The sequence below is a fragment of the Ornithorhynchus anatinus genome, chromosome X1 (genome assembly GCF_004115215.2).
Source record: "Ornithorhynchus anatinus isolate Pmale09 chromosome X1, mOrnAna1.pri.v4, whole genome shotgun sequence".
Classification (NCBI taxonomy): Eukaryota; Metazoa; Chordata; class Mammalia; order Monotremata; family Ornithorhynchidae; genus Ornithorhynchus; species Ornithorhynchus anatinus.
Window position 1 is genome coordinate 62107444 of NC_041749.1, and position 17862 is coordinate 62125305.

Genomic DNA, 17862 nt, shown 5'->3' on the forward strand with positions numbered 1-17862 from the left:
AACTGTGTTCAATTAGTTGCTTTATTTTTTTTTAAAGGTATTTGTTAAGTGCTTACTATATGCCAGTCACTGTACTAAGCACAGGGGTAAAAACAGGCTAATCAGGTTGGACACAGAGTCCATGTGCCATGTGGGGCTCACAGTCTACATCTCCATTTTTACAGATGAGGTAACTGAGGCACAGAGAAGTGACTTGCCCAAGGTGACAAAACAGACAAGTGATGGAACTGGGATTAGAACCCAGGGCCTGCTGACTCCCAGGCCCGTGCTCTTTCCACTAGACCAAACCACTTCCATCTCTCCCTCCGTGCTTCCCACCTTCCCCCACCCCCTCAGCTATTCCCCAGCCCAAACCAGGCAGGGCCGCCCTGAGAACCCCCTGTTGGAACTTACCTTCTTGTAGGATGGGAAGTGGTTGGAGAGAGAATCTGATATGCTCTTCTCTGGCATACGTGCCAGAGGTTGCTGACTCTCAGCTAGAGCTGGCATTGAATTGCTGTAATATGAATATTTTTCTTTTTAAGAGACTTAAATGGCAAAGTAGGTGTCTGGTTTTCTGTTAGTGACAGAACAGTTTTTCTCATATCAGCTTTGGAGTGTTGACTTCAGCGGAAATGATTGGACTTTGCAAAGAGTAGTAAGAGCCCGTTTTTGGGTAGAGATTGTCTCTGTTGCCGAATTGTACTTTCCAAGCGCTTAGTACAGTGCTCAATAAATACAATTGAATGAATGAATGAACCCCTTTAACCAGGTAGAGGAGGTTGGGCCTCGGCCCTTATCAGGTTCAAATGAGCCCCTTTCAGCCGCCTTTCTCCAATCCTAGCACTGTTTTTTTTTCTTTTTTTTAAATGGTATTTAAGCGCTTACTATGTGCCAGGTACTGTACTAAAAGCTGGAGTAAAGTTAATCAAGTTGGACACAGTCCCTGCCCCACATAGGGCCACAGTCTTAATCCCCATTTTACAGTTGAAGTAACTGAGGCACAGAGAAGTGAAGTGGCTTGCCCAAGGTCACGTAGCAGACAAATGGCAGAGTTGAGATTAGAATCCAGGTTCTTCTGACTCCCAGGCCCATACTTTATCCATTAGGCAATGCTGCTTCTCGATGGGAGGAGAAGCAGTAGAAGATCTTGATGGGAGGAACCCAAATCTCAGTTCAGTCCACTTGGTGATTCCTCTTGGATACAACCTCTGGGTAAATTTCCCTAAAGGATGAATGAAAGCACACTTTCATTTGGAATCAAGAAAATGTAGTAATGAAACCAGTTCCATTATCAGATCAGCAGGAGGGAGATGTTTCATGGCAGCCTCCATGGCCTGGTGGATAGAGCTCCTAGTGGGAGCCAGAAGGACGTGGGTCCTGGCTCCTCCACTTGGCTGCTGTGTGATCTTTGGCAAGTCACTTAATTTCTCTGTGCCTCAGTTACCTCATGTGGAAAATGGGGATTAAGTGTATGAGCCCCATGTGGACAGGAATTGTGTCCAACCTGATTAGCTTAGCACAACTGCTTTGACACATAGTAAGCGCTTAATAAATACCCTCATTCTTATGAGCTTGAAAAGTAGTGGGTAGGCAGGCAGCTTTTCCTTTCAGGTGACAGAAGAAAAGGAGAGAAGCAGGGTATGGAATCCTAGCTTGGGTGTGGAGGTCCATGAATGACAGCCGTTCTGATGTGAACTTGGGGAGTCTTCCCTCTGTTTTTGAGCTAGATCCCTCTTTGTTTCAGTATTGATCTGACTTTCCTCCACATTGGTTCAGTGTGGAACCCTTTGCCCTTACTTTGTAGTTGTGTTGTCTGCCTGTCCCTTTATTTTTTATCCCAAACAAATCCCTGGCATTCATAGAGCCATCCCACTAGTTGTGTTCCCATAGGTTTCAGTCTTTTTCCTATAGGAGTGATTGCTCAGTGAAAATCCACTGCCGAGGTAATTCACAGAGGAGCTGGGGCATTAAAGTCATTGGACATTTAGCACTGTGGATGGTCAACTACTGATTGAGAGTACAATACAACAGAGTTGGTGGACACATTCCCCGCCCACAGTGAGCTTATAGTCTAGAGGCTAATGCATAATGATCATCTTCCCTCCCAAACCCGGTCCTCTCCCAGACTTCTCTATCACCGTGGATGGCACGACCATCCTTCCCGTCTCTCGGGCCCGCAATCTCGGTGTCATCCTTGACTCGTCTCTCTCGTTTACCCCACACATCCGATCCGTTACCAAGACCTGCCGGTTTCACCTTTACAATATCGCCAAGATCCGCCCTTTCCTCTCCACCCAAACGGCTACCTTACTGCTACAGGCTCTCGTTATATCCCGGCTAGACTATTGTGTCAGCCTTCTCTCTGACCTCCCTTCCTCCTCTCTCGCCCCGCTCCAGTCTATTCTTCACTCCGCTGCCTGGCTTATCTTCCTGCAGAAACGATCTGGGCATGTCACTCCCCTTCTTAAACACCTCCAGTGGTTGCCTATCAACCTCCGCTCCAAACAAAAACTCCTCACTCTAGGCTTCAAGGCTCTACATCACCTTGCCCCTTCCTACCTCTCCTCCCTTCTCTCTTTCTACCACCCACCCCGCACGCTCCGCTCCTCTGCCGCCCACCTCCTCACCGTCCCTCGGTCTCGCCTATCCCGCCGTCGACCCCCGGGCCACGTCCTCCCGCGGGCCTGGAACGCCCTCCCTCCTCACCTCCGCCAAACTGATTCTCTTCCCCTCTTCAAAACCCTACTTAAAACTCACCTCCTCCAAGAGGCCTTCCCAGACTGAGCTCCTCTTCTCCCTCTACTCCCTCAACCACCCCCCCTTCACCTCTCCGCAGCTAAGCCCTCTTTTCCCCCTTTCCCTCTGCTCCTCCCCCTCTCCCTTCCCATCCCCTCAGCACCGTACTCGTCCGCTCAACTGTATATATTTCCATTACCCTTTTTATTTTGTTAATGAATTGTACATTGCCTTGATTCTATTTAGTTGCCATTATTTTTACGAGATGTTCTTCCCCTTGACTCTATTTATTGCCATTGTTCTCGTCTGTCCGTCTCCCCCGATTAGACTGTAAGCCCGTCAAACAGCAGGGACTGTCTCTATCTGTTGCCGACTTGTTCATTCCAAGCGCTTAGTACAGTGCTCTGCACATAGTAAGCGCTCAATAAATACTATTGAATGAATGAAAAAAGGAGTTTGCTTCACCTGTTTTCAGATTGAGTGTCCATTTGTGCTTGTCTCTGACATTTCCCCAGTTGGTAAGAAAGTTCAAATGGCTTAGATCATGAAATAATAAAGGTTGGGTACAGGCAAGTGCCTTTGAAATTTAGCAGTATTTAACTTCGGATTTTCATTTTTTGCTGCCTTCTTTTTGTTAAACCAAACTCTTTTGTAATGGGTATCTTGAGGACATTGTTTTATCTTGAGGACATTCAGTTCTCCTCATGTCCATTGCTTCCTGAAGAGGAGGGTTTTTGATTTAGATATGTCAGTCAGTCATATTTACTGAGCATTTACAATGTGCAGAGCACTGTACTAAGCACTTGGGAGAGAACAAGACAACAGAATTAGCATACATGTTCCCTGCCCATAATGAGCTTACTGCCTAGAGGGGGGAGACAGGCATTAATGTGAATAACCAAGTAATTTATAATATATAATTTAAATTGAAAGATATGTACATATCTAAGTTGGGAGACAGTCCCTGCCCATACCCATGATTATCTGTGGTATGGAAAACAGGAAGAGCAAGATCTAAACATAACATAAAGATTTGGCTCTTTTCAAAGTTCCTTCACTTGTTCTACTACTGTTTCCTTATTCATTCATTAGAAATTAGCCCAGAGCTTTGAGGGACTCGGGCAGGCAATGTAGGCCTTGCAGTTGTTTTTTTTTTTTCTTTTTAGTGCTTAGAATGTGCAAGGCAGTGTACCAAACACTGGGTTAGAAACAAGCTAATCAAGTTGGACACATTCCATGTCCCACGTGGGGCTTTCAGTCTCACAATCCTCATTTTACAGATGAGGTCACTGAGGCCCAGAGAAGTGAAGTGACTCACCCAAGGTCACACAGCAGACAAGTGGCGGAGTGGGTATTAGAACTCAGGTCCTTTGTGGTCAGAGAACGTGTTTACCAAGTCCGTCATATTGAACGCTTAGTAGAGTGCTCTGCCCACAGTAAGGGCTCAATAAATATGACTGACTGATTTACCCAGGATTAGAACACCGGTCCTTCTGATGCCGAAGCCCAAGCTCTGTCAATTAGGCCATACTGTTTCATGCTGCTTACATGGTGATTCTGATTTCTTTTGTAAAATCGCCGAAGAAACAAAAGCGAAGAAGGAAATGCCCTTTGTTTTTATTGGATACAGACAAAACTGGTGGGTGTACGCTCTCTGGCTCACTATGCACCACCAATGAATGAACAGCCACTTTTTTACAGAACTGAGTGGAATCCTGTTGACCTCCCAGATAGTGGTGGAAGACAAATATGCAAGCAAAAAGGAAGCAATTGGCTTGTGACATTTGGAAATGGGAAAGCATTCTTCTTTGCCAAATCAAAAAATAACAGCAGTAATCCAAAACACCACACCGGCTCATTGTCACACTTGGAGCCTCACAGTGATCTGTCCTGTGGTTTTGTTCCCATTCTGGGATCTGGCTTCAGTTTCACCTTGTCAAGGCAGCTATAGTTTCTGCCCATTTTACCACCAAGGCCCAGGGTTGGTTGTTTTTTTTTAAAAAAATTGGCATTTGTTTAGCATTTACTATGTGCTAGGCACTGTACCTAAGCGCTGGGTTAGATACAAGTTTGGGCACAGTCCATGTCCTACACGGGGCTCACAGTCTTAATCCCAATTTTACCGATGAGGTAGCTGAAGCACAGGGAAGTTAAGTAACGTGCCTGAGGCCACCCAGGAGACAAGTGGCAGAGCTGGGATTAGGGTCAAGTGACTTGCCTGAGGGACACCCTCCTAAGGAAAGTTCTATGTGCTGGGATGGGGAGGAAAGAGAAGGGTGTATGAAAGTGGTCTGAACTCACTGGGCTTCCCTTCCTTGGGGTCACTGCCTTCTAACTCTGGATTTTTCTCTAGCCACATCAACAGTGACAGCTTCCTGTGTGACTGCCAGCTGAAATGGCTTCCCCAGTGGTTGATGGGGCGGACTCTGCAAGCCTTTGTGGTAGCGACCTGCGCTCATCCCGAGTCGTTAAAAAGCCAGAGCATTTTCTTGGTGCCGCCAGAGAGTTTTGTGTGTGGTAAGGCCAGTTGTGTACTTTCTGTCTTAAAATTTCCCAGAGCACAGGAACGTCATGCCAAATGCCCTTCCCAGTGAGCGGCTCTTTATGAGCGTGATTTATGCGATCAAAGAAACCCAAGCCTACAGTTAAAAAATTTGTTGCTGGTTGCAATTTATTTCCCGCTAAACCACATGTAATATGTACCGTATACAGAAAGCTCAGCACAGATTTGGAGGGTACGTGCATTTGATGCGAAGGGACTAGAAGCCGATTCAGTTACACAGGGGAGTACTCTGTTATGGGATGACGAGCCCACAATTCTGAGAGATCGGCAGTGCCGGGGTTTGGGCTGGGAGCTCCCTGCCTGGGTAATTCTGCCACAGGTTCTTGGTTATTGTGCACTTGCGCCCAGCCCCAAGAAGCCAAGATTAAATGGAAAGATGACGCCTCGGGGCTGGGGTTGGGGCTGGGGGGGAAGAGCCGGATGTTTGAATTTAAAGTTTTTGCCAGCGGCCCGGACTCTGCCCAGACAGTCTTGGCTTGCCCAATCTGCATTTGTAACTTGTCATTTTTTGGGTCCTTGTGACTCATAGAATGCAGCTTTTGCTCTCCTCTCATCCAAGAGCTGTTATGTCCACGGGTAGTGGCAAATGAGTGTAGAGAATGCTGAACAGCTGAGCACACACACAGGCTTGTTTTCCAAGTGGAACAATTAAGCCCTTTGCTCAGAAAGATGTGGTCAGAGAGTGAGCTCAATGTTCAAATTGCTGGAGGTTTCTTTCTTGTTGAGCTAAATGGGGTGTGGCCTCGGGTCATTTCTGGACTTCATAGTGTCAACGGAGGGGGGATTTCAGCAGCTTCACTGCTTAGGCTTTGGAGGGAGCTGGTGGTTCCCTGATGCAGTCACTGGGGAGGAAGGTTAGGATTGCATTGGACTGGAGAGATCCTGGGCCTCGGATTCCCAGAATCCCTGGGGATTTCTTCAGTGCAGAAGCAGAGCCTGTCTTTCAACCTCGTCCAGAAGGTGAGGCTAATCGGCTAGGCTCCATGCCCTCCGGTGTGGGAAAGGGAGGTGCACCTTGCATTTAGGGAGGTGCACCTTGCATTTGTTTTCTCCGGTAAGGTCAAGGGGCTCAGAATCACCAAGGCAGTCCCGGAGGGCACCCCCTGGCCCGTTTACCTCAAGGGGATGGTTGAGCCTCTCCCACCTAACCAACCTTAAAGTCCTTGTGGGGTTCACACGAGTAAAGTTGCACCCTAAAGGCCACTGTGTTGCCAAGTTGTCCGCCTCCCAGCTCCTCAGGTTCCAGTCAAATAGCTGTTTTAATTAAAGGCTAATCAAATATTAAATTACTCTGTGTACATAGACGGTTTCTCAACAGAGCTGCCTGGAACAGAGCTAAAGCCCACAGGCTCCCCAAGGCACAGAGGAGCTCTAAAGGCCTCCAAGCTGGATGGATGACAAGCAAATACAGCTGTTGGACTCAGGCATCCTGTGCCCTTTTCTGTTTGTGTGCTTTCAACTCTTGGGTTATTAATGAATTGCAGCAGTTTGTTTCACACACACAGACACTCACACACTCTCTCTCTCTCTCTCTCTCTCTCTCACTCACTCATTTTCCCCCAGTCCCCTGCCCTTCCCAGTCTCCTGAAGGAACAACATTGGCTTGTGGTGGGAATTGTCTAGAGGGGGAAATCATAGCCCGAGATCACGTTTTAAGGAGCACATCGGGGGGTTGGGGGAGTAGGAAATTCAGGCTTATTTTTAGGGTATGAGCTATCACGCTAAAAACCTGCTGCCTGAAAAAAGAGAGAGCCATGCGAAGGGGGCCGGTGGAGGGTAGAGCAGTGTCAAAGCATGCAGGTGAAGCTGAGCCTTACTATTCATTCATTCAGTCATATTTATTGAGCACTTACTGTGTGCAGAGCACTGTTCTAAGTGCTTGGGAGAGTGCAACATGACACTATACAGATTCCCTGCCCACCACGAGATTACATTTATCACATAAGTGTGATGTTATAGAAAGAAGGCCCCTGACTCCTCTTCTGGGAGTCTTATTTTCACCTCTAGTCTGCTTTCTCTTAAGGTCATGTTGTACCTAACCTGTCTTTTGGTGGCTCTGGGAGGAAACCTTGTGACTGAGAGCGACGTCTCCCATTTGCTGAACAGTCTCCGGGGGGTGGCGGGGGCTCTTGTTTTGGCAGACGACTTCCCCAAGCCTCAGATCATCACCCAACCAGAGACCACCATGGCCGTAGTGGGCAAAGACATCCGCTTCACCTGCTCGGCCGCCAGCAGCAGCAGTTCGCCCATGACCTTTGCCTGGAAAAAGGACAACGAGGTCCTCCCCAATGCCGACATTGAAAATTTTGCCCACGTGCGGGCCCAGGCAGGTGAAGTAATGGAGTACACCACCATCCTGCATCTCCGCCGGGTCACCTTTGGCCATGAAGGACGCTACCAGTGTGTCATCACTAACCACTTTGGCTCTACCTACTCGCACAAGGCCAGGCTCACGGTGAATGGTGAGGCGAAGCAGCCTTTAAGTAGTCTTTTGTTTTTTTTTCCTCTGCCATGTCAGAGTCCCTTAATCTAGGCTTGCAGATAACTGCCAGCTCCCCCACAAATTAAAAAAAAATCTTGCAGAACAAAAAGTAAAGAATGCTGATTTCCTTTCCATCCAACTCCTATTGGCTGTAGTGATTGGGGCCAGTATACCTGGGGTGATTGAAATATTTTACTGCTAGCAAACACTGTTGTCCTGTTTGGGTTTCCCCTCCTTTTCCTGGCCCTAGGGAGGAAGCTGTCAGTTAGCCAGAAGGATTGCAGCTCTGAGGAATAGGAAGGGAGACAAAGAACCTGGGCAATTAGCCCTTGAATCATCAGACTTATCTGCATGTTATTACCTGTGTCCCCGTGGGAAGGGTGGGCTGGAAAAGTTTTTAGCCTTATTTGCACTTTCTCTCAGGATCACGCTGAGGTAGGTAAGGGCAGGCATGGTACTGTTTCTAGGTGGGTGAGACAGGCACAGAGAAAGAGAGGAAAGTTGCCCTAAGTTAGAGAGCAAGTCTACTGGCTCCAGGAGAAAGGACCCGGGTCTTCTGATGCGCTGCCTTCAGTACTGTACTCTAGTCCTTTACCCTAGGTGCCTGTGGTCATTGGGACTCTTACCCAAAATGACTGGATTCTCTCACGTCCAAAGCAGAACCTTCCCTTCCCCACTTCAGACCACGCGGCTTTCCCTGTTATTTGCTCTGCTTCTCCCTCCTTTCCTCTCCTGCCCCCCCACCCCCCGAAGATGGCAGCATTGCTGCTCAGACCTACTGTCGTTCTCCTCAGTTCTACAACAGCCCAGGAAAAATCACTTCTGTTTGAAGTGATTTTTACGCTCGGCTTTCTGCATTTGTGGATTGGATAGGTAAGTAAGCCCCTGCCGCTCCCCCACCCAACCGCCCCCCTGCAGCCTAGATCTCACCAAAGCCCTTGTAACAGCATTGGATCAGGGTGGCTGGGAGAGGGCTGGCAAAGTGGGCCTCTCCTAGGACTCCTCCCCCCTTCCCTTTCCCCAGTTTTCTCAGGAGCGAGGTACTTACATCCATGTAGCCGCAAAGGTAAAAATTGAAGAAAGTTGCAAAAAAGCCAGGCTGGTTATAGGCTGACCAGGCCAGGAGCGTAGGAGATTGGGAGGGGGAGGGGAAGCTGGCGAGAAGGGCAGCGTGCTTATCTTAATAGGAAAGCATGCTGTGGGGAGCATGCTTTACCCGTCAGCTCTGTGAAAGGCAGATGACGTTCTCCTCTCTTTCCAAACCAGTGTAGCACCACAGTTGAGCAGCAGCAAGTCAAAACAGTGTCCCCGCCCCTATAGAATGTTGTGGTCTGTGTTCTCAGTGGTAGTAGACTATAGCCCTCTATGGCCAGCACTTGTCTCCCCTTGCCTGCCCACTTCAGGTGATCAGTCAATCCTATGTAATTGGGGGCTTACTCTGTGCAGAGCACTGTACCAAGCACTTGGGAGAGTACAATAATAATATTTGTGGTACTTGTTAATAATAATAATGATGGTATTTGTTAAGAACTTACTATGTGCAAAGCACTGTTCTAAGCACTGGGGGGGGCTACAAGGTGATCAGGTTGTCCCACATGGGGCTCACAGGCTTAATCCCCATTTTACAGATGAGGTAACTGAGGCCCAGAGAAGTGAAGTGACTTGCCCAAAGTCACACAGCTGACAGGTGGCGGAGCCGGGATTCGAGCCCATGACCTCTGACTCCCAAGCCCGGTCTCTTTCCACTGAGCCACGCTGCTATTAAGTGCTTACTGTCTGCCAGGTGATATACTAAGCGTTGGGATGGATACAAGCAAGTCAGATTGGGCACTGTCCCTGTCCCACATGGGGCTTGCAGTCTTAATCCCCATTTTACAGATGAGGTAACTGAGGCACAGAGAAGTGAAGTGACATGCCTAAGGTCACACAGCAGACAAGTGGTGGAGCTGGGATTAGAACCTAGGTCCTTCTGACTCCCAGGGCCGTGCTTTCTCTCTTAGGTCCTGCTGCTTCTCCAACATATATAACAGAGTTGGTAGACACGTTCCTTGCCTATATTGACCATACAGTCTAAGGGAGAGAAATTGGTCAGAGGAGGAGAGCAGCAGCAGCCACTCCTGGAGGTCCCTACTGGAACTGGCAATGACTGTTGCATCACCTGATCTGGTCATCCTTCCAAGTTCTCTGTCTTTCCTGGGTGGGCCTTTATGGGAGGAAAGCAGAGGGGCCTCTTACTTGGGCTTCAACCCCACCAGCGGCAGTTTCAACTCCTCACTTTGTGTGTTTTCGATGCTGCCAGACCAGAGCTACAGGTGGAAACAGGACTGATGGAGCACCGCTTCCACCCGCCTCACTCCCAAGCAGGTCACAGGTCACAGGTCACAGCCTGCTCAACTGTAGACAAAACAGCCCTTTGGGAATCCTCCTCTCTGCGTGGTGTATGTCCTGGGATAACCATGGTCCACCAATCCTATGTCTACCAAGGTGGAAGTGGCTTCCCCAATCAGGTGCCAAGCAGGCCCATGCTTGGGGATAGCTGTGGAGACATGGGGATCGGTGGGGCTGTCTGTCTGAAGATGGGACTCTCCCATCAGCTGCGTGATGTCTGATCACCTTACTCTCACCATCCTCCCCGGGTAGCAGTTGGGGCATGGAATTGACATTTTCTTTTAAGGCAGAACAATACAGGCTGCCCTGACTTCTTACCTCGGGGAGTACGTGATGGTCCCTGGCGGCGTGTGGATGGACAACTTCCAGAATGCTGAGAATAATTAGGTTTTAGGCTTTGTTCTTCTTGCAGCTCCAGAGGAAAGCCATTTACTCCAGTGTATTGAAGACTGGTAGGCTGACTGGTGGTCCAGAAGAGGAGTTTTGTGGCCTGACTGTTGAATAGTTAGTAACATTACTAAACGTTAGTAATGAATGAATGAATGAATGGTCATTTTTAGTGGGTTATATTGTTGAGTCGTTGGAGCATTTTTGTGGAAAAGATGAGTCTCACTTTCATTTAATGTAAAATGCGGGCTTAGGGTTTATTGTTTTTCATTTTTCTTTTCCAAAATCCCCATCCCACATCCGTCAGTGATATTTACTGAGCACTTAATGTGTGCAGATCACTGTACTGAGCATTTGGGACAGTACACTATGCCAGAGTTGGTAGACACGTTCCCTGCCCACAACAAGCTTACAGCCTAGAGGGTTTTTTTTTTACCTGTGAGTGAGCTCCCACTTTGATGGGACTGAATTTGCAGACCAAACCTAGGGGTACTCCACTGGCTTTCAAATTGAGTGGAAATCCAGAAGCTCTGCCTTTGACTCCTAATCACTCTGTGTGGATCTCCCTGTCTGGAATCAGAGCACCCAGAGCACCCAGACAGGGGTGTTGGGACTCTTGTTTCCTTAGCAAAATCAGGGCAATTCTCGGTGGGTGGTCCCAGGTTTGTGGATTCTCAGGTATGTGAACAAACAATTGAGCCCTGGGTCTCGGTAGACGAAATGTCTGGGTGTGTTTGTTTTCATAAGGGTCATTTGCGAGACCGACTCCCAGACCTTCCATTGGCTCGCTAGCTAAGGAATTTGTACAGAGAGTTCCTTCTTTTCGTTGTTAAGAGTGGGGGTGGGAGAGAGGCATTCTTTTGTAAAGATCAAAAGCCGAATCTTTCTGATTGGCTTTTTCAGCCCAAATAGTGAATTTTGGGCAGCTAGTTCCTGGGAGTGGGGAGGGAGCCAGTTCTCCCATCCCTTTTATGACACTCCCTTCTATGTCCCAAATCTGATAGATTTCCCGGCTCACCGAGGAGTGTAAGAAGCCAGACCCACTTGGCGGATGGATTTGGGGCAGAGGCTCAGCGCTGAGGAAAAATTGTTTCTCAGAAATGAAGTTTTCACGCTGTCCGCCTCTGCCAAAGGGTCATGTGAATGACTTGGTACTCCTCAAATATTTCAGAGCGCTAGGGACATGTCAGAATGCTTTGGCCTGCAGCTCAGGGTGTGCCATTTGAGCTTCCTACCTCAGGGAGCTTTCCATTCTCCAAGTGACTCGAGAATGCGTGACGCATTCAGCCAGTGTGCATGGGACGGAAACCTCAGCAGAGCCTGGGGTGGCAGTATCCCATCTACCCCGCACCCCCCATCCCATCCCGTGGCTCCAATTTGGGTCAAGCTTCTGCCCTCTCTGTTTAGGTGGGGCGGGAGAGTACATCAATGTCCTGAGAAAGGCTAGAGTTGTTTATGGCCCAGTGGACAATTGAGGGCATTTAAAATGGGGGGTTTTGGTCCCGTGAGTTGGTCTATGGGCTATAGCACGAGAACACGCAAAATGCCATGCTGGGTCAGATTGCTAGTCCAGCCGCTGTCTCCAGCAATGGCAACAAGATTCTCCAGTGATCCATCTATAAAGGTTGCCCTTCTCGACAACTTGACGATTAAGGATGGATCATACAACATCCCTAACTTTTGCTTCCAGTAGCCCACTAAGGACCACTTGTCCGTCCATTCATTCATTCATATTGCCCAAAGCCACCTGGAACCCCGGGAATATTTTCTTTCTGCACCACTTCCGGTGGAAACAACTTTCTGTGTTGGCCACCCTTCTGTGAAAAAGCGTTGTCTTAGAGTTGCATCGGACGTACCATCTGCACGACGTGAGGGATGTCATTCCCTCATCGTCTGATGGCCCATCTAGACCGGTGTTCTGTCTCCAACAGTGGCAGCAGCTGCTGGGAGGAACTGTGTGAGCGGCAGTTGCCCATCTTAGCATTGATCCTAATGTGCCCTCAGACTTTTCCCTCTACAGCCCTGAGTTTCCTTCTAGTTACCCAAAATGGACCTCTCTCCATGTATCACAACATCTTCTTGAATCTACTGCTATTTTCTGCCTGCATGACCTCTTGAGGTAACACATTTCATGTATTTCCTGCCTCAGTGGGTGAAGAAATGCCTCTTTTCATTGATTTAGATTCGTCACTTTCCATCTGCGTGGGAGCCCCATGCTCTTGCTGACTGGTGTTGTGAGATTCGGGGAACGACAATTTCATTTTGGCCCCAGGCACACTCTTCAAGATTCTGTAAACTATCGTCGTGCACCGCGACCTCTCTCCCCCAACCCCCCGTTTTGCTTCTGCCGCCCCAGGCTGAAAAGTCCAAATCTTATCAGTTTGTCCTCTTTCCTAAGATGCTCCATCTCTCTTAGCATCTTTGTTGCCCTTCCCTGTACCTTTTCAAGCTCCGCTCTGTCCTTCCTAAGATGTAGGCACCAGACCTGCACAGAATGTTCTGGTGCAGGCACACCATGGTTTGATATAGTGGCCCACGCTTTGGTTGTTGGCCTGTCTAGCTGCTGTCACCCCCTGGACTGCTGAGTTGAAGGAACGGTCGACAGTTACACGCTATTTTTTCCTCTGTGCATTACTTTTGCACTTGTTCACGTGGAAGCTCATCTCGACTTGACGGAGACTGACAGACTCTGTCCCGCACACACGCGTTCACCCCTATGAATTCCCCTTGAAGAGCCACAGTAGGCGGGGAGAGAGCGAGAGCAGGGAGAGGTGGAGGAGGCTTTCTGCCACTCGTGCAGAGCGTACCAGCTTCCAGCCCCAGGCTGACTGGCCCACAGAGGTAGGGGCCACTTTGATGGCCTTCTGCTCCCACTTCACTCCTGTGGCCAGGTGTCCCGTGGACTACCCTGAATGTCACTGGGGTCCACGTGAGGTCTGTGGATCATTTGTTTGAACTGCCTGCTGTTTACAAGCTCAAGCTTGTAAGCTCACATATACCATATCCCACATCCCACTTTCCTTTTTTTTATGGTATTCATTAAGCACTTGCTCTGTGCCAGGAACTGTACTAAACTCTGGGGTAGATACAAGCCAGTCAGGTTGGTCACAGTCTGTGTTCCACATGGGGCTCACAGTCAATCCCCATTTTGCAGATGAGGTAACTGAGAAGTGAAGCGACTTGCCTGAAGTCACCCAGCAGACAAGTGGCAGAGCTGGGATTAGAATCCAGATCCTTCCGACTCCCAGGCCTGTGTTCTGTCCACTAGGCCATGCTGTTTATCACGCTATTGTCTCCCCCCACCAGTGAAACTGCCCAGATGCTAAGCAAAACCATTTTGTTTTTTCACTTATGCCCTGCACAGCCTGTTGTGTGCAGGATTGGAGGGGTTTACTTTCATTGTCCATTTTTGGGAGAGTTGTCTGCTTTTTGTTTTGGGGCCTAGGTAGCTCCTCCCTGGGAGCCCCCCTTCAGCCTAAGTGGGAGCTGGCAGGGGGGTAGATGTGGATCCGGCTGCAGGGGTAGGTAGATTGGGAGGCTGGAGTTGACCATTTGTTGGTAGCGCCAACCCAAGGCTCTTGTGTGTGTGTTTTGCAGTGCTGCCCTCGTTCACCAAGATGCCTCACGACATCGCCATCCGGACCGGCACCACAGCCCGTTTGGAATGTGCCGCCACTGGCCACCCTAACCCCCAGATCGCCTGGCAGAAGGATGGTGGCACCGACTTCCCCGCCGCCCGAGAACGCCGGATGCACGTCATGCCTGATGATGACGTCTTTTTTATCATGAACGTGAAGGTGGACGACATGGGCGTGTACAGCTGCACGGCCCAGAACTCGGCAGGCTCTGTGTCAGCCAATGCCACCCTGATGGTCCTAGGTAAGGAACTCCTCACCCCGGTTTGGTCCTGGTTAGGGGGTGGACGTATACAAGGCAGAGACATGCTGGGAAAGGAAGAGATTTTAAGGTAGTGAAATAGCATGGTCCACTTCAACCCCGCTTCATCTGGGTCTTTTTGATTGGGTCACTCTATCAGTGTTATTTACTGAGCACGTACAGTGTGCAGAGCACTGTACCTAGGGCTTGGGCAAGTACAATGGAACAGATAGCCAAGCTCCCTGCCCTCGAGGATCTTACTTAGTGAGCCAGCCAGTCCCTCTTCCCTTCCTCTGCTCTCCCAAGAGGCACACCCCAGGGGTTTCGAGAGCAGAAGAAACCACAAAAAGCACCCTGTGGTTTCTGGGTCCTAGATTTCTTTTCTCACTGAAAGTAAATGTTCTTGTCAGCGGGGGAAACGTAAAGCCCTTTTTAGCATTTCCTTAAGCTTCTTGTGGACAGGGAATGGGTCTGTGTATGCCTGTTGGGTATTCCCAAACTCCTAGCACAGTGTGTTGTGCTCACTTAATGCTGGTGATGAGGGTTGGCCCGGGCACCTTACGGAGCTTTATAGTCAGGAGGCAGGTGATTCTTCCCCCATAGAGGAGAGGTGATAGAAGCCCACCTGAAGTTCTGGTGTTTGACACTCTATTCCTCATGATAATAATAATCAGGGTACTTGTTAAGTGCTTACTATGTACCACGTACTGCCCTAAGCACTGGGGTAGATACATGATAAGATCAGACACAGTCCCTGTCCCACACAGGGCTTGCATTCTAAGAAGGAGGGAGTTGGTTTGAGTCCCCGATTTACAGATGAGTTAACTGAGGCACGGGAAAGTGAACTGACTTGGCCAAGGCCACCCACCAGCTAAGGGGCAGAGCCGGGACTAGAGCTCAGGTCCTCTAACTCCCAGGACCGTGATCTTTCTACTAGGTCACGCTGTGAGAGAACAATGTCTTGTTTCCCTCAACCTGACGTCAACCTGAGTTTCTCTTGGCCCAATTCAATTATGCCCAGATCTTTCTAGGGGGCAGAGATTAACCTGCACCTCTCGATTGTTTCAGAGACTCCATCCTTGGTCATTCCCCTCGAAGACCGTATGGTGTCGGTAGGAGACACTGTGGCCCTCCAGTGCAAAACCACCGGCAGCCCACCTCCCCGCATCACCTGGCTGAAGGGAGATCATCCCCTGAGGGTCACCGAACGGCATCATTTCACCACCGGCAATCAGCTGCTCATTGTGCGGAACGTGGTGCCGGAGGATGCGGGCACATACACCTGTGAGATGTCCAACGCCCTGGGTACAGAGCGGGCGCATAGCCAGCTGAGCATTCTACCAAGCCCCAGCTGCAGGAAGGATGGCACCACCTTGGGCATTTTCATCATTGCCGTGGTGTGCAGCATTGTGCTGACCTCCCTGGTTTGGGTGTGCATCATCTATCAAACGAGGAAGAAGAGGGAGGAGTACAGTGTCACCCATACAGGTAAGTTGGCTGCTTACTGGGAGGGGAACAGCTGTTTTCCAAGACCGTGTTTTCCCAAGAACCGCAGGATTCTTAGCTTCTAGTATTAATGATCACGGTCCTCGGTTAAGCACTTACCCTGGGCCAAGCACAATATGAAGTGCTGGGGGAGATGAGGTCATCGGTCCGGAATAGTGGGAGGTGCCGATATGGTGAGGAAATGCCAGCCGAGAGGTTCTGGGGAGCAGTGCAATTGGGAATACCTCTTCAATCTAACTTGCTCCCTTTATTCATCCCCCCCCGCCCCAGCCCCACAACACTTATGTATCTGTAATTTACTTAATTATATTAATGTCTGTTCCCCCCCCGTAGACTGTAAGCTCATTGTGGGCTGGGAGTGTGTCTATTATTGTATTGTCCTCTCCCTAGCTCTTAGTACAGTGCTCTGCACACGGTAACCGCTCAGTAAATACAGTTGACTGACTGCCTGTCCTGTTCCTCTTGCCCCTGCAGATGAAACCATTGTGCCACCTGATGTTCCAAGCTATCTCTCCTCCCAGGGTACCCTCTCTGACCGCCAAGAAGCGGGGGTCAGGGCTGAAGGTGGACCACAGGCAACCAGGCAAATAGAGAGCAATGGTATGGACTTACTTCCTCCTTTGAGGAAGTTGGGCTGAGGGCTGCCAGCCAATTCCCCCTCTCCCCGCCCCCCACTCTAACTCACACACACACACTCTCACTTCTGAAGATGAGCATTTGAATGAGGTGGATTTTGCTCTCCAGGCCAAAGAACAAACTTTTTTTTTCCCCAATAAGATCCCGTGGGCAGGTGTTCTTACAGAACAGAGGAAGGAGCCTGGTTTCCTTAATCCAGTGTCAGGAAGGCGCAGACCCCTCGATGTCTGAAAGGCCTATAGGCTGGACTAGAAAAAGTCACTGCCTGCTTCTGCAAACTCCCACGTCCCTTCCAACAGGGGATACGGACTTGTGTGCCTTTTTCAGGCTAGAAGTTTTTGGGTGGTTTTTTTTAAATCAAGACTCCCTTTCCTGACATCTTTCTCTTGAGCCCAAAACCTGAGTCAGTGGCTCAAAAATGATTTTTCTCCAACTGAAGACCTTCCTGCTGCATATGGGAAACTGTAAGATAATGGGGGCTTCTGATTGGGGTTGGGGGGGCGGGGGCGGGTGAAGCCTCATGGCACTTGACTCTTTTGTTGCAGGGGCCTGTCAGAGAGATGGTGGAGGCTGCCCAGTTGTTCAAGCTCACGGCCCTACTTGTAGGCAGCCCAAGCTCTGTGTAGGATATAATAAAGAAACTTGGAAAATGCCTGAAAGAATGACTAGTCCAGACAAAACAGGTACTGATAATTAAAAAGGAAAAAAAAAAAAGAGCAGTTCATAGCTGTCCGGGTCAGTGAGGCCTCCTCACATTCTTTCATTCTCCCCCTCCCCCGCCCCGCACAGCATACATGCAAGTTGTAGTAAGCGGTGACGGCAGCGATGATACCACCATCGGCACCAGTTATGCCAGGAACAAAGACTGCTACCCTCAGCCCTCGAAGCCTCCGGAGAGTATGCACCCCCAACTGCCCAGCAACCCCGAACCAACTCCGAGTGACAGAGAACGGCCCAGCACGGGGATTGTCAGGGTCCAGCACCCAAGTGACTCTCTCTACCCCAGTAACCACGATAGAATGATGGTGTCGTACACAAAGACACCGCTGCCCCCAGATGGCCAAGGTACCCGTTTCACTTTCATCTAGACTGTAAGCTCGTTGTAGGCAGGGAATGTGTCTGTTTACTGTTGTACTCTCCCAAGCACCTACCTCAGTACTCTGCACACAGTAAGTGCTCCATAAATACGATTGAATAAATAATGAATTAGGCTCAGGCTGGCCTCTTCTCCCCCACCCCGTTTTGTTGTTCTCCTGGAACCCGCTCTCATTCCTGGCCCGCAGGTGGCCTGACGCTTTCTGTTTTG

The 17862-nt window shown here is 49.5% G+C and overlaps 1 protein-coding gene across 4 annotated transcripts in view; it reads left to right on the forward strand.

Moving 5' to 3' along the window:
• Positions 1–17862, forward strand: part of LRIG1 (leucine rich repeats and immunoglobulin like domains 1) — a 141519-nt gene that overhangs the window by 121450 nt on the left and 2207 nt on the right. For all 4 annotated transcript variants that reach the window (XM_039910145.1, XM_029050657.2, XM_029050656.2 and 1 more), the window contains 7 exons: positions 5072–5235; positions 7423–7743; positions 14136–14417; positions 15483–15902; positions 16395–16520; positions 17102–17239; positions 17346–17621. In XM_039910145.1, coding sequence (XP_039766079.1) covers positions 5072–5235; positions 7423–7743; positions 14136–14417; positions 15483–15902; positions 16395–16520; positions 17102–17239; positions 17346–17621 — 1727 coding nt within the window. The remainder of the gene's footprint in view (positions 1–5071; positions 5236–7422; positions 7744–14135; positions 14418–15482; positions 15903–16394; positions 16521–17101; positions 17240–17345; positions 17622–17862) is intronic.